Source organism: Pistacia vera, unplaced genomic scaffold (assembly GCF_008641045.1).
Source record: "Pistacia vera cultivar Batoury unplaced genomic scaffold, PisVer_v2 Contig735, whole genome shotgun sequence".
In the NCBI taxonomy this organism is placed as follows: Eukaryota; Viridiplantae; Streptophyta; class Magnoliopsida; order Sapindales; family Anacardiaceae; genus Pistacia; species Pistacia vera.
Genome location: NW_022196596.1, coordinates 769,327 through 785,034, shown reverse-complemented (window position 1 = coordinate 785,034; position 15,708 = coordinate 769,327). Strand labels below are relative to the sequence as shown.

At 36.0% G+C, this 15,708-nt stretch overlaps 1 protein-coding gene across 1 annotated transcript; it reads right to left on the bottom strand.

The window, feature by feature from the left end:
* Nucleotides 1-11,918: 11,918 nt before the first annotated feature.
* On the bottom strand, nt 11,919-12,779 carry LOC116115255 (ubiquitin domain-containing protein 7SL RNA1-like). The gene has a single exon (XM_031401411.1). It carries the CDS (start codon nt 12,777-12,779, stop codon nt 11,919-11,921), a length of 861 nt encoding a protein of 286 aa, XP_031257271.1.
* Nucleotides 12,780-15,708: the final 2,929 nt, after the last annotated feature.

Here is a 15,708-nt window from a genome sequence, read left to right as displayed (position 1 = left end):
TCCACAAGAACCCACATGAAATTAGAATACATAGATTCTATTTTCGATTTCATAGCAGTTTGCCAATGTTTTGCCTCGACATCATCCATCGCTTTTACAAAAAAAGCAGGATCTGATTCCTCTACATATTATCTTGCAATACACCAAGGTATCAATCAAGTTGTATAATTTTCCTCTCTCCACAACGAGGTACCAGGTGGTGGAACTACTGGATCGCCATCTTTTGGTTGAGTGGTCGAAGCTCGCGAGCTCGCATTAACATTTACACTATGAGTAAAGTCTTCACTCATCTCTTCCAAAATAACCTTACTACTAGGCAGTCGTACTAATAATCACTTTTTGTTCAAATTGACTATAAAAATAGTACCCTTTGGTACCTTTTAGGTACTCCATGAACAAACATACTTCTAACCTTGCATCCAGCTTAGTCTTACTGTGCTTCAAGACATATGCTAGAAACCCCAAAATATGGATATGGTGTAAACTAACTTTACGACTTGTCTATAGCTCGTTGGCGAGTGTCATAGGGACAAACTTAGAAGGGTCCAAGTTCAATAGGTATCCCGCTATCTATAGAGCATAACCTCAAAAACGATTAGGTAGCTCGGAATAACTCAACATGGATCTAACCATGTCCAAAAAAGTCCTATTCCTTCTTTTTGCAAAACCATTCTCCTGTGGTGTTCCCGGTGCAGTGAGTTGGGACAGTATCCCATTGTCCTTGAGGTAGCCATCAAACTCCTTAGAGAGGTACTCACTACCACCATTTGATTGTAGTGACCTAATACTTTTACCTAACTGCTTTTTAACCTCAATTTTATATTCCTTGAACTTTTCAAAAAGTCTTAGATTTATGGTGCATCAGGTAAACATAACCGTATCTAGAGTAATCATTAGTGAAGGTGATGAAATACTCATATCCACCTCTCGCTCTAACACCAATTGGTCCACATACATCTGTGTGAACGAGCTCAAGACATTCTGTGGCCCGATGTCCCTTTGCCTTGAAAGACCTCTTCTAATGATAATAGACTTATCAAAAGAAACAAAACAGCCTGAATTAATCAAGCAACTAACAAAAATTAGATATCTTATGAAATGAAATTCTGTACAAAATCATAGTCACCAAAAACAATATATTTACAATCATCAAAGTACAAATGTAGTTTGCCAACTGTAGTAGCCGATACAAAATCCCCATTCCCAAGCCTCATTGATAACTCACCCTTACTTAGCTTCCTTTGAAGTTGAAGCAAACATGAATAGTGGCTCCGGAATCTACAACCTAGTTGTTGATAGAACCCTCCACATAACATGATTTGGCACCAACACAAAGTCCCACATCGGTTTAGAGACAAGGGCCTTGGTCGCTTATATAGCACAAGGACACTCTCAAGACCAAAGGCGCATTTTCAAGACAAAACTTTGTAGGTCCCAGGGTTGAAATTGGATAATACCTCTAGGAACCCACCTACCATGTGTCTAGATCCAGCATATATCAATATTTATTGATAGAAGTAGGGCCTAAGCCACTCCCTCGCCCTTCGCTCCTTTCTTCCATAAGGGGTTGTGTTGGTGCCAAAGTCTCATATCAATTAGAATTTGAATGCCTTGGTCGCTTATATAGCACAAGGACACCTTTACCACCCAGAGGTGCCTTTTCAAGACAATACCTCTGGGAACCCACCTTCCTTGTGTCTAGATTCAACATAGATCAACAGTATCAAAGCAATTTTAATTGTTGTCATCGTCTCCTCTAGCCGCCACCAAAATGACCATAAACTCTACAACCTTCAATCCTATGATTCAAAACACCAATGAACCGAACAACATCTTAATCACCATCAAGATTTATTACTAAGCCCTATTGAAACTCAACACCAGTAACTATATTTCATGGAAACTTCAGTTCACACCTTTTTCATTGGATATGATCTCCTTGGTTATATGGACGGTCTAACCCCTACTATCACTACAAACGACAACACTATGCCAAACTCAGCTCATACAATATGGATTTGATATACCAATTAATTCTCAATGCTCTTGTCAGATCTCGTTTTACCACCATTATCCCATTTATTGCTAGAGCTAAAACCTTAAAAGAAGCCTGGAAAATCATAGCTAACACCTATGCAAAGCCATCGCGAGGATGCATCGAGCAGGGAAAGAGTCATCTTAAGAATCTCTCTAAAAGTTCTCAAAGTATTACAAACTTTCTCCAAATTGTGAAATCACATGTTGATGAGTTTGCCATTCTTGGAGCACCAATTGATGAGGATAATCTCACAGAAAAAATTCTACATGGCCTTGGTGATCATTATAGTGAACTTATGCATGTTGTTCAAGGTCAAGACAACTCAATCGCCTTCGATGAAGTACATGAAAAACTCTTGAATTTTGAAGTGTCTCTCCAAGGAACGAAGTCAGAACAATTACACTTCCCATCCTCAGTGATAATCCTATTTTTGAAATTGATTTTGCATTGGATTTCAATAGGATTTAGGATACTTCTCATTCATTTTGGGTCATGATTTCTACTTAATTCTAATAATTTTGCTTTGTAGGCCTAAACGATAATTCAGGGCGTAAATGATGATTTTGAGCTTGTCAACTCGTAACAACTTAAATTTAGAAGATACGAAAAGATTTGAAGCTTATTTACAACTTTCAAGATAAACACTTGGTCAAATTCTGTCGAGGAGACAATGGAAAATCAATAAGAAGTTCAAGATGATTAGAAAAATGAGAAAATCAAGACAAGTTCAACTTCACCATAGCAAGGACTTTTTTCACTATGGCAAATATTATTCTGGAATTTTTGGGTCATTGGATCTCACCACGACAAATATTTATCCTTGCCGTGGCGAAGAATGGTCAAATGGGAAAAAAATAAAACAACACATTTTTGCTTGCTAGGGTTTCGTCCTTAAGTGGGAAAAGTATAAATTGAGGCAATAATGAAGAGAAGGGGAGTCTGGTTCGTTCATTTGGAGGCTACCTCTTGGGAGAGTAAGAGAGGGGAATATTTTGGCAAAAATAGAGAAGATTCTCCAAACTTGTGCTTGTTTTCAATGATGAACTTATATTCTTATTGTTTTGTTTTATTTTCCAACATCAACTAATTTGTTTAGCTAGGGTTTTCATTTAATCATTGTTACAATGATTCAATTTATATGATTTGAGTTGCCTTTAATTCTAATTTTCTGATTGAGTGTTTATTTCTATACTTAATGCTTTTGGTTGTTTGATCACCATTCAAATGATGTGTTGTTCATGATGAGCTGAGAAGTCATTTGTGAAATGGGCCTCTTGAGATAAACACCATAGATAGAGCGAAAACTAGAGACAAATAAACACAGTCTATGAAATCTTGGTAGAATCCAATAAAACTTAAGAGACCCGGAACTAGAGGTGTAATCGAGTCGAGTATCTGGTAAGTCGAACTCAACTCAATCACTATAGTACCGAGTTTGAGCTTGATGGAGCCTAAGAAATCAAGTTCGAACTCGAACTCGGTACTTGAAATTAGAAATCGAGTTCGAATTCGAGTTCGTATAATCAAGTTTTTTTTCAAGTTTTAGTCGAGTTTTAATCGAGTTCGAGTTCGAACTCAATTTCGAGCTCATCTAATAGGGGTTGATTTGCAAATTTTATAACTTTTAAATTACATATGACGCTTATTATTTTAAAAACTATCAACTTAACCATCGAGCTTGGAAATACTCATGAACATATCGAGTCGAGTTCTACTGTGATCGAAATCGACTCTATTAACTACTCGAACTCGAACTCGACTCGACTAATTTCGAGTCGAGTTCGAGTAGCTCGCGAGCAACTCGACTCGATTTCACCCATACCCGAAACTATTAGACTTCAATTTTTGTTTTGGAAGGTTCATATGTCAGAATGGGTAGGGTGATATAACCTGAGAAGGAGTATCAAACAACTTAGGAAATTCAATTTTCAATCAAGATATTAGAGCTTCGGTAATAGAATTGTTAAATTGGATTAGCATAACTAGTTGAAATCAATTACCCTAGCATTTTGCTTATTATTTGATTCATTGAGATTGTGGTTTTGTTTTAATTTCATTTTTCATTAATTGTGAATTTTTAATTAGGTTGTTAATATTCCATTATTCCATTTGTTGATTCTTCAATTATTATTTTAAACTAGAGAATTAAGTAATTAGTAACTCTTTTCTTATGGGAACGATACTCTACTCATTTTATTACTTTATGTGATTAGTGCACTTGCTAAACAAACACAATACTCAGCAAATCCTAAAAGTCGCAACAACGTGAGTTACCGTCCTTCATCCAACTCAGACAATAATAACTTCATTTGGCGTCCATCACAAAACCAAGGAAACAATAGTACAAGCTAGCACTTGTTGCCTAACACCAACAACTGCTCCCTCGCGTCTCCAAATATTGGGCTAAACTTTTTGTGAAGCAATTGACCTCCTCCACACCATTATCTTGGATACTACCAAATTTGTAGAATATAGGGACATACTGCTAAGAGATGTCCCTCCTTTCACATTATACCAACTATGAAACCCAAGTATGGCAAATATTCCTTGAGGGTGGTGAATAGGAATTAATGAAAATAATTGCGGAATAAAAACTTTTACCAACCACACAAGTTACGAACTTAAATCAACAACAATGATAAGCAATAAAATATAATGTTAATGATCAATATAGATAAACAATGGTGAGTAAAGTTGGAAAAGTAACCCGCTCGGCCCGACGCGACCCGACCCGCGGCGGGTTACTGATTTTGGTGGGCCGGTCCTAATTCGCCCACCAACAAAGGCAGGCCGGGTTAGGCCCGCCATTTTTTGGGGATTGGCTGGTCTAGCCCGGCCTGCCAACCCTAACCCGTCGGGTTAGGCTGTGGGCCGGGCCGGGTTAGCCCCCTTTTTTGATTTTTGATTTTATTTTGTTTTGTTTAGTTAACTTTTCAAATGAATAATTAACAATTTATAAATGAATAAATGTAATTTTTTTTAGTTAACTTTTCAAATATCAATAATTCAATTAAATTAATTTTTTTTTTTTTTGTTAACATTTCAAATATTAATTCAATTTTAATACAATAAAATTGTAATATAAGAAAAATTAGATTTATTCATTTATCAAAAAATAAAATAAGAAATTACAACAATTATTGCCTCGTTAAAAACCTTACCAAGAAAAACCCAATGGGACAAAACCTGGTGTGCTATCATAGGCAACCAAGATTAAAAACCTTCCTAACCTAACTACTGAACTGTAAACAGGGTAAGCAAGGGTCGATCCCACGAAGAGTGTCTAGCTGAATTTTCAATGATGTGAACAAAGCTGGGGGGTTTTGAGTAAAAACAGAAAACAATCTCAGGAAAACAAAAGCAATTTAAATCGAAAATCAATCAAAATAACGAAACTTGGTCTCCGTCAACATCCACCATTGGAATCTTACAACTGATCATTGATGCAAAAGTAAACCAATTCTTACTTTGAATATTCACCGTTGGAACTATTTTCCTGTCTCTCCGTAATCGTAATTAATTAGGAAACAAGCGATCTTAATCAATCTTACCACTAAACAACCCTAGACAAGCGCTCAAGATTTAATCTAATGGCAGCCTTAAGAATTAGAGAAATCGATGAAGCTAAACAACACAAACACAAGCGGTTGTATTTAATTTAGTTGAATGTTCTTCTTAAGATTATTAATTCCTGACGCAGGAAATTATTAACCCTAATTGCTTCACAAGTTAGAGGGATCAAACAATTACGGATTTGATATCAAACTCAGCAGTAGATTGCAACAAATAATACAATAGTAGGCCTCCTAGTAATTAATTGCATCAATCATGAAGATATGCACAGAATAACATTCAATACTCAAACACAAAAATTGAACATTAAAATAAAATAGATTAGATCTCACAGTTGGTTGATTCCGAGGTCTCTGTTTCCGACGACCAAGTTACAAAAGCTTTAGCCACTCATGGCCATAATCCAGACTCAACAGAAAGAAAAAATTCCAGAGAAGAGAAGAGAGAGACGTGGTCCCCCTCAAAAACCCTTAATCTGATCCCTTTGCAAAAATCCAGTTTTTTTAGAATTCGAATCCCACTCAATCTCCTAAAAGAAATATTCTCCTATCCTAAAATAACCTTTATCCTAATCTGATTAATTGGAAATATAATAAAATAGAGTCCTAATAAAATAGGAAAGTGGTGTTTCCAGCTGTAATTTTCGTGCAGCAAGTATGTCTTCAAAACATGCAATAATAGACTGACTTGCATGACAAGTCAGAACGCTCCAGGACGTCGGCAATGCAGGTGCGTCAAATTCAAGCTCGACTACAAACTTTATTCAACCAGTATCTCTCAAAACTCAAAACATGAAAGTTGTAGATCGCGTTCTTAGCGTTCCACAGCATTTTGAATCATCTCAATCGGAGCTCGGATGAGAGAATTATGCCCAGATTACGAAGCAGTGGTGAAACTGTCCGAATTCCCCTAATTAATTCCGTTTTTCAATTAACACCTCCATTTGCTTCCTAAACCAAAATAAAGTAATAATGAGTACAATTAGGAAACAAATACGTATAAAAGACTAAACATTAAGGGGGTTAAATATGGCATTTTGCATTCCCATCACTTGGTAAAGAAAAAAGAGTGCAATAATTGACAATTAATTTACAAGTTATAATTTACAAAACAACTAATTTGGGGGTGATTTACACATACAATATTTTTATACAATATTATATTACAAAATAAGATTGAATGATTTTAAATTTAAATTAAACTTTCACTTAATCATCTTTTGCCACCTAATGCTATATGAGAAATATTGTATGAGAATGTTGTATTTGTAGCATTACTCTTATCGGTTTGGGTCATCAATGGTCAATTTGTCAATAAGTCGTTTTATAATGGGTCGTATTAGGACTTAGTCTTAAAAAATGTTTGATTTTTTAATTAAATATATTTTAGTGCTAAAGTATTTAAAAATTTATTATAAATAATAAATAATATTTTGGATTATCTTTTTTATTTTTTTTAAATTTATATAGTTTAATTGTAAAATGTGATGGTATCACAATTTATTATTATTTGTATACGGTTTCATTGATGAAACTTTAGCAGAAGAATGAATTATATTTTATACAAGACATGGAAATTTGAGAATAAGACTTTAGTATTTAATTTTCTAATATTTCACGTACCATTAAAAATAATAATAACAAATTAACAATGTGTCAATTTGGATCTCTCTTTGCAATTGCCCTTGAAACTAAACAAAAGGTTGTTGCTGTGGCCAATGTTCCCTGCAAAATTTGAAAAAAATAATTAATTTTTTATTTTTTTCTTAATTTTTTTCAGCCAACCCGGCAGGTTGGCTGTTGCAAACAGAATAGCAACCCGCCAGGTTGGCGGGTTGCCATATAGCAACCCGACTTGCCTGGGGTTTACATGCGGGTTGAACCCTCTCTAATGCGGGCCGGGTTAGGGTTGACCCGCCTAACCCGGCCCATTTGTTCCACCTTTAATGCTGAGCAATGAATGAGAGAGGAATATAAATATGAGCAATGAATAAGAACAAATGATAATGATGTTTAAGTAATAAATATGCAAGGAATAATAAATGAGTTGAGAGAGAAAAAATGCTCAAAGATTTATAGTGGTTCGAAGCTATATCAACAAGCCTCCTACATCCACTTCCTCAAGGCAACCTCCTTGAAGTTTTACTAGAATCGAATTGCACCTCTTACACTAGTTTGACAGGATTTTGCCTCTAAATTTACAAGATTTTGCCTACAAGATGTTTGAATTAAAGTCTGTGACTGATTGCCTCTTAAACTAGGCTTAAACACACAGTAAGAATAATACTTTCAAAGGTTTTCAATATGAGTACAAGAGAGTGATAATGATTTGGATTTTTATCTAAATGGATTATGTGAGAATGTTATAAGACTTTTGTTTCTCTGATATTCTCTCTCTATCTTTCGTTGCAATAAAACATTCTATTTATTGCTTGTCTCTCCCCTTTGAAGTAAAGAGTCATTGCTGCATTTAATGCAACTCTGAAAAGCTTTAGTACCTAGAGGAACAGGTGTTCCATCGTCGCAAATGGTCATTCTCAACATAACAAATACTTTTGCTTAGCTTTAGGGTTTATGGAATGATCATTCCATCATCGCGAGTGGGCATTCCACCATCGTGAACAGTCATTCCACCACATGGAACGGCTGGTCCATTGGCTCCTTAAAATCCATAAAAATTTCAAAGTCGTGAACAACTTTCTAGAATGATGTCATTCTCCCAAGAAGGATCTTTGAGTGGGAACGATCATACGACATGATCATTCCACTTGAAACTTTTGTTCTTCAACTTGATCTTCAAAGCTTGGTTTTCAAGACTTGTCAAAGGCGCGAAAACATTTGAATTTGAAATGTCTTGACTCTTAACTTGACTGGAATAGTAATGTAGCTTGGTCATGCCATTGTAGGCGACTTGAAACAACAAACTTGGTAGAAGAGTGCATGATCATCTGGAACGAGGTCATGTTGTGTGGAATGTTTATCTGGGCAGCTCTATGAAACTAGGAATGACCATTCCTTCATCTTGCACGATCATACCAACTGGGAAAACTATATTTTTGTTTTGGTTATGACTCTTGTCATACCTTTGCAAGTTTGTTTCATAACAATCAATTTTTTTATCAGTTTTGGTACATCAAAACAAATAAGGGCTTAACACCAACTCAGTCCTCCACAAATCCAAGTACACCAATGACCAACCAACACCATGGCAGCCATAGGTTGACTTCGCTGCGAACACCGCATCCCACACTCTACAATGGCTACTTGATAGTGGTGTTTCTCATCATGTCATAGCCAACCTAAGCAATTTATCTCTTCATGCACCATACATCGGTTCTGACGACATTATGATTGGCGATGGCTCAGGTCTTCGTATAACCCATACTGGTTCTCTTCTTACTACCTCTAACACTATATTTCAATTAGATAATGTCCTTTGTGTACCTAGCATGAAAAAGAACCTCATATCGATTTCACAATTTTGCATATCAAATAATATTTGTGGAATTCTTACCCCTTTTTGTATGCCCACTCCTACACTTAACCTTTCATCTCCCTACGAAACAATTTTTATTTTTGCCCCAAACTACTCAAAGAATTTTTGGTTGTTTGTGCTACCCTTGGCTCCATTCCTAGTCTGCTCACAAACTTGACTCTTGATCAAAACCATGTATCTTTCTTAGGTACTCTCTCACTCAAAGTGCCTATTTATTCTCTCATCCTTCTATGTTAAGAATTTTTGTCTCTCGTCATGTCAAATTTGTTGAATTGGTCTTACCTTTTCTAATTTTTTCCACTCAATCTCTTTGTCGACAACTTTACACTATCTTCACTTGGATTTCTTCTATAATAATAGTTATGATAGGTTTTGCTTCTTCAATGCCATTGTCCATACCATCTGAAGTTCAACCTCAAGGGCAACCACTTTGTGATGATCCCTTCCCCTTACCACCACCACACTGACCCTTCCCACATCACCACAATTGTCGCAAGAATCTCACCCTTAACCAACCACTTCTAAGCCTTCAACCGAACTGTAACCAAACCTCATACACACTGCCCATACCACTTCCTTACACCAATTCCCATAACACTATGACACTAAGGCCAAAAACAATATCCAAAAACCACTCCAAAAACTTAACCTTTCCACTCAACTCTCCCAAGCGTGTGATGTAGAACCAATCACTGTGACTAAAGCAATCAAAGATCCAAAATGGTGTTGGGCCATGTCTAAAGAATATGATGCTCTTGTTTGAAATGGGATATGGGAGCTTGTGCCGTCTATTTCTAGTCACAATCTAGTTGGTTGTAAGTGGATTTTTTGCACTAAATGCACTTTTGATGGTTCTATTGATAGACACAAAGCAAGCTTAGTTGCAAAAGGCTTTCATCATTGTTCATGAGTTGACTATCATGACACATGTAGCTCTGTGGTCAAGCCTACTATGATTCATCTTATTCTTAGCCTTACTGTTTGTCGTGGGTGGTCTTTATGACAACTTGATGTAAACAATGCGTTTTTGCAAGGCCATCTCTCTGAGGATGTATATATGTCCCAACCTTTAGGTTTTGTTGATCTTGACTATCCAAATTATGTTTGCAAGCTTTAAAAAACAATTTATGGACTTAAGTAAGCCCCATAAGCATAGTACTATAAGCTTTGCAAATTTCTTATTGCTTCGAGATTTCAAAACTCTTATGTTGACACCTCTTTTTTTGTTCTCAAAACTGGAGGTCATATTCTTATCTTCTTGTTTACATTGACGAGATTATTGTTACCAGTGATGATAATGATTTGGTTCTTCAGTTTGTGCACTTACTTTCTCAATTTTCTATTAAGGATCTTGGACAATTATCTTATTTTCTTAGTGAGGAGGTTATTCAAAATGCCCGTGGTATCTTGCTATCTCAAAGATATTATATTATGGATCTTCTTGCTCGAACACACCTAATGAATGCTAAATCGGTTCTCACTTCCCTACCTACAATTCCTATTACACTACAGTTGAGTAACACTCTGTTGGATCCTACAAAGTATAGATATATTGTTGGGAGCTTGTAGTATCTACTAATCACATGGCCAAATATAGCTTTTGTAGTCAACAAGCTTTGTCAGTTCATGCATCGGCCAACTACCAACCATTGGGTTCTTGTAAAACACCTCTTGCATTATCTTTGTGGTTCGTCTAATGATGACATTTAGTTTTATCATGATTCTCTATTATCATTACATGCCTTTTCCACTGCTAATTGGGCTGGCAACAAGGATGATTTTTCTTTTTCTAGTGCTTATGTTGTTTATCTTGGGGCCACTCACCTATGCTCGAATCCAATTTTTTGTTCATGAATGAAACATGTTGCTATTGATTTCCATTTTATTTGTGATCAAGTTCAAAACGGCTCTCTACATGTTGCTAATGTTTCTAGTGAAGACCAACTTGTAGATGCACTTACCAAACCATTCCCCAGATCTCAGTTTCTTTCTCTCAGAACCAAGATTAGCCTTTTCAACAGAGTTCTATCTTGAGAGGGCATATAGAGAAGTCGTCAACAACCTCTCTCCCCTTGATTGTGTTATCTGTCATCTTTATTTTGAATTTATTTGACTTGTATCAAGTTTAAATTTGTATTTTAGTTTTTTCAACTGTGTTAGTTTTTGTAGCAGTTAGTTTCGAAAAGTTGGTTCCTACGTTGAACCTTGTATTATAATCTTGTATATATATTTGATTATTGAATGAAAAGTTTCGGCGGCCACACTTTTTCTCCGCTGTTCGTCCCTGTTTTCCTTACACTTTCTAGCCATTAGTCATTTGGTCCACTTCCATCTCACCTCTAGCGCCATTGCATCCCCATCACAACCCACCCTTGTTACAAAGATTTGACTTTGTTCTCTATATACTTTTTAATTTTATTCTGATTTCAAAATCGATAGTTGTTTTCTATATTAAACCTGAAAACAATTCAAACATAGAACTCGAAATTGATAAGAACAATTACTCTATCATATATTTCTTAATTTACCTCAACGCAGACGCTTCTCCCAAAATTAAATCATCGTAAATCTCTCCTACATTTTGTCAAGGCATTTCTAATAAAAAGTGTACTTTAACCAAAATTAAGGCATGTAACCTGTGTTATGTTATAACCATAAAATTTCACAAAGAAAAAATGTTCAATTATCTAGCCATAGGCAATGGTTGCATGAAAGCTACATAATGCAGTATTTCTTCAGTCTGCGCTAACTAGTAGCTACAATTCTACTACTTTAAAAAAAAAAAAAAAAAAAAAAATAATAATAATACCCATTACGATCCCCCAGTAACACTTCCATTAAAAATCTCAATAGTATCACCTTGGCCAACATGGTGCCACCGAAATGACCTATCATCGTCCATCACGTTCTGTTTGTAAATAAAGAAATACCCATCTTGTGGAAGATGAAAATGAAATCTTTGATGTAATTTTTGCAGCTCTTTTCTCAGCTCTCCAACATTATCAGTTGCATTCACTTCCACTGGAATCTTTTTAGTCCCGCATTTAGGTAAAACCATTAACTTCAACTTCTTAGACCCGGTTGTTCCTGTCCCTCCTGAAGCTGTAGGCGATGGCCTTACATTTACATCTACCTCCGAATTATCCATCAATTCACAATCACATAACGATCGATGATCCTGCAATTCTGCACCACTTGATTGAACTACTAACCTGTTGACCGGAATGGGCTCCACATCATGTATCTTTTCCTTTAAATGTAGAATTGTATCATTGATATCCATGTCAAGAGGGAGATGCACAAGCGTTTTGGAGGATGGAATGTTAATTCTGAGATGAATCTTTTTGGAGGGTGAGGCTTGTTCATTCTTGACTAGTTGAGGTTGAGGCAGTGACTGTGGTGGCTGAGGCTGAGGCTGAGAATGAGGCTGTGGTTGGGGTTTATCAGATTGATCGGGAGCAACGAAGAGTTGAATGTGAGAGTTTTGGAGGATTTCACAGTACTCAACATCACGGTCGTCTTGAAGAACATGGCCATTGAAGACTAGGGTTTGTCTTTGCACAGGTATGCCTTGGTATTTGTGTATTTTTTCTTTGATTTCTAAGACTGTGTCAAAGAAACCAACTTCAATAGAGAATGGCCTGCCTCTTTGGGGCTCAAAGATGACATCCATTGAACATTATGGCGAAAGAATTTCAAAGAAGAGTGACTCTCTCATCCTTTTCAGATACAAAAGCTTTTAATCAACAGATGTTTATCATGTCGCGTAGTTGTAACAGTACCCGATTTTGCCTAACCGTTTACCCAGATTCTTGGTGATACTCATACTCTCTCATTTAATTGCTTTAATTTTTGGAAAACTAATAAATGTTTCCTTAAAATTTAATCCATTTTGATAACGTTTCTCTCATTTAACCAATATTATAATTAAGGAGAAAAAAGAGTTATTTGGAAAAACAATTCTCGAATTACACAGGATTATATTATTATTATTTCGAACTAATTTGAATAGAAACGGATAACAATATCGTAATGATAAACGATCTAAGAGATCACTAACTAATTAAAACTACCTTAAATGAAATTGATCTAATTGAATTTGATATTTCAATAATTTGGAATAAATTGATTGGCACATATATAATTTTAGTTCTATTATTATCTAATGATGATTTAATTATATCATCCATTCTAATATTTACACTATAAGTTAATAACGGGTTATTTCCATTGATAACCATTTCACTAATTGTTGATACGAAAATTCGCACCAACCCGAGAGATCTGATTAACCTTGACGGAATCGAAACGGATGTGGGCGCGATTACATGTAACTAGCAATGTAATGAGTTAAAAGCAATAAAGAAATTGACACAATGAGTTTTTAAAGTGGTTCAGAGAGATATACTCTTGAGTCTATGTCCACTGTTTTTATATTTGCTATGAGAGCTTACAATGATAATTCTAGAACGTTGGAGGGGTTTTATATACAAGTTTTGTATAATGGAAGGAGCGAAAATAAATGGATTACAATTAAGATTAAAATGCAACTCTGATATTCTTGCGATTGAATGTTGAGATTGCGCCAAGATTGTTGTCGATCTGACCCCTTCTGAGATATCTGGGATCAGAAATTATCTGTGAGCTAGTTGAACAACTGCAGGGATTGGTCGCGACTAGCTTGTGCTGTCAGTAAACGACCCAGTTACGCAGCGGAAAACAAAAACATAAACTCTATGGATCGTTCCTTAGAACCAAGATCCGGGTACAAAAATCATAGTTTACATTAAAATAATCAAATCTGCAAAAATCAGTTCAAGGTTCAAGAAAACATACCCACATTTGGAGGCTCCACCAATATTGTCTCTAAACGTGTTTGCTACCGATCCAAGCGTAGGATTGAACCGTAGAGGTCCACACGAAGACAATCAATAAGAACCAAGGAGGGATTTGCAGATTCTCCTTGGCCTTAAGAAATCAAGAAGAAAACAAAAGAAAGTGTTTGATTTTCAATCAAACAGTAAAGTGGCATGGGAGAGTATTTGGGGCTTGAGGGTTTTTCCTTTTTCAATTGAAGAATGAAATAATAAAATAACACACACTTGTTTCTTTAAACTAAAACCCTTTTTCTTTTATAGTCTTATTTTAGTTGCCCTATTCTCATATGGAATGGGCTTGGGCTCCAACCCAAACACCCCCAAATTTGCCAAACACTCCTATTTAGATATTTTAATTTAATTCATCATTATTTCAATTAAAATCAATTAATATATATTTAATATATATATTAACATTTAACAATAATGATAATTTATTTAAATATATGCGAACATATATTTAAACGGAATTTCACTTATTTAATTTTTTCTAACAAATTAAATAAAGGCTACGACCTCAGCAAATTTAATTGCACTGTGAAATTACCAAAATACCCTTTCACCCAAAAAGATGAAAACGCCCTTCTTTCTTCCTAAGTCTTAAATTATCTTCTATGTGTGTGACCCATAGGCTCCTCATCATACCGGTAGTGTATAGTATCGCGATTAACACCAATTAATCGTCTCACTAATACACAGACCAAGATTGGCCCCTAGCAAGGCATCATGGCCACCCGATAGATTTGGATTCAGCAAAGTAGCTGCCTGTCAACGATATGGTTACCGTACAATATGATCCTTTCATCATATGTTATCTCGACGAGACGAAGACATATAAATAGTGTCAACCTTCGGTTAATCTCGATATTATGTATTCAGTTTCTGGACCAATGACCTGTATCATAAGCCGGATAGAGCAACAACTCAATCCCACTGTGGCCATAGTTTTAGTGTCATCGCCATATACTGAATTGCGCCGTGAGATAACTTCTCCCGTACCCGGGAGTGATGAATCCTTTGTCAATCCACTGTAGTCTTGATATACTCCTCGATGCAGCCAATCACCACAGTATTGACAGCTCTGAAAAGAACTGCGTTAGGCTAGTGTCAAACTGCACCAATCGGTGTACAAGGCGCTCTGGTGATCTCAAGTCTAAGGATCACATGCACCACAATTCGTTAAAGGATTTGTTCCATAGACACTGGGGTTACCATCCATATGGAATCCTCTGGTGGGTTAATCCAGTGAACTTGCTGCGGTATAATCGCCTACATCAAACACCCATGTGTTGCACCAGCTTGTTACCAAACAACCTTGACAAGTGAGATCCGTCACTGCCTTTTGATAGGATCGTTCAACACTATGATAGCCTTACCGTATTATCTGTGCCCCTACTTCAGAATAATACTGGGGCTACAGACGTTTCTAGAATGGTCACCATATGTGCTCATAGGGTTCTCACTATCAAGATTTAAAACACGTGATACCCTCGTCACGGTTCTACCATTCTAAGGACATATATCAATACATATTGCAATAATAATGATTTACGCGATATAGTATAAAATGCCTTTTTATTAATTAATGAACATTATTACAAAGAGACAATTCTACAATAATTGATTGGCTCTAAGGCATCTACTCTAACATGTGCAAGGTCGAGCTACATCTCAACGAGCTTATACTAGGTTGGACAATCGATTAAGTCAAATTGATTTTGGATT

Coding starts and splice junctions, on each gene's coding strand:
- LOC116115255 (XM_031401411.1), bottom strand. CDS start 12,779: ATGGATGTCATCTTTGAGCCCCAAAGAGGCAGGCCATTCTCTATTGAA.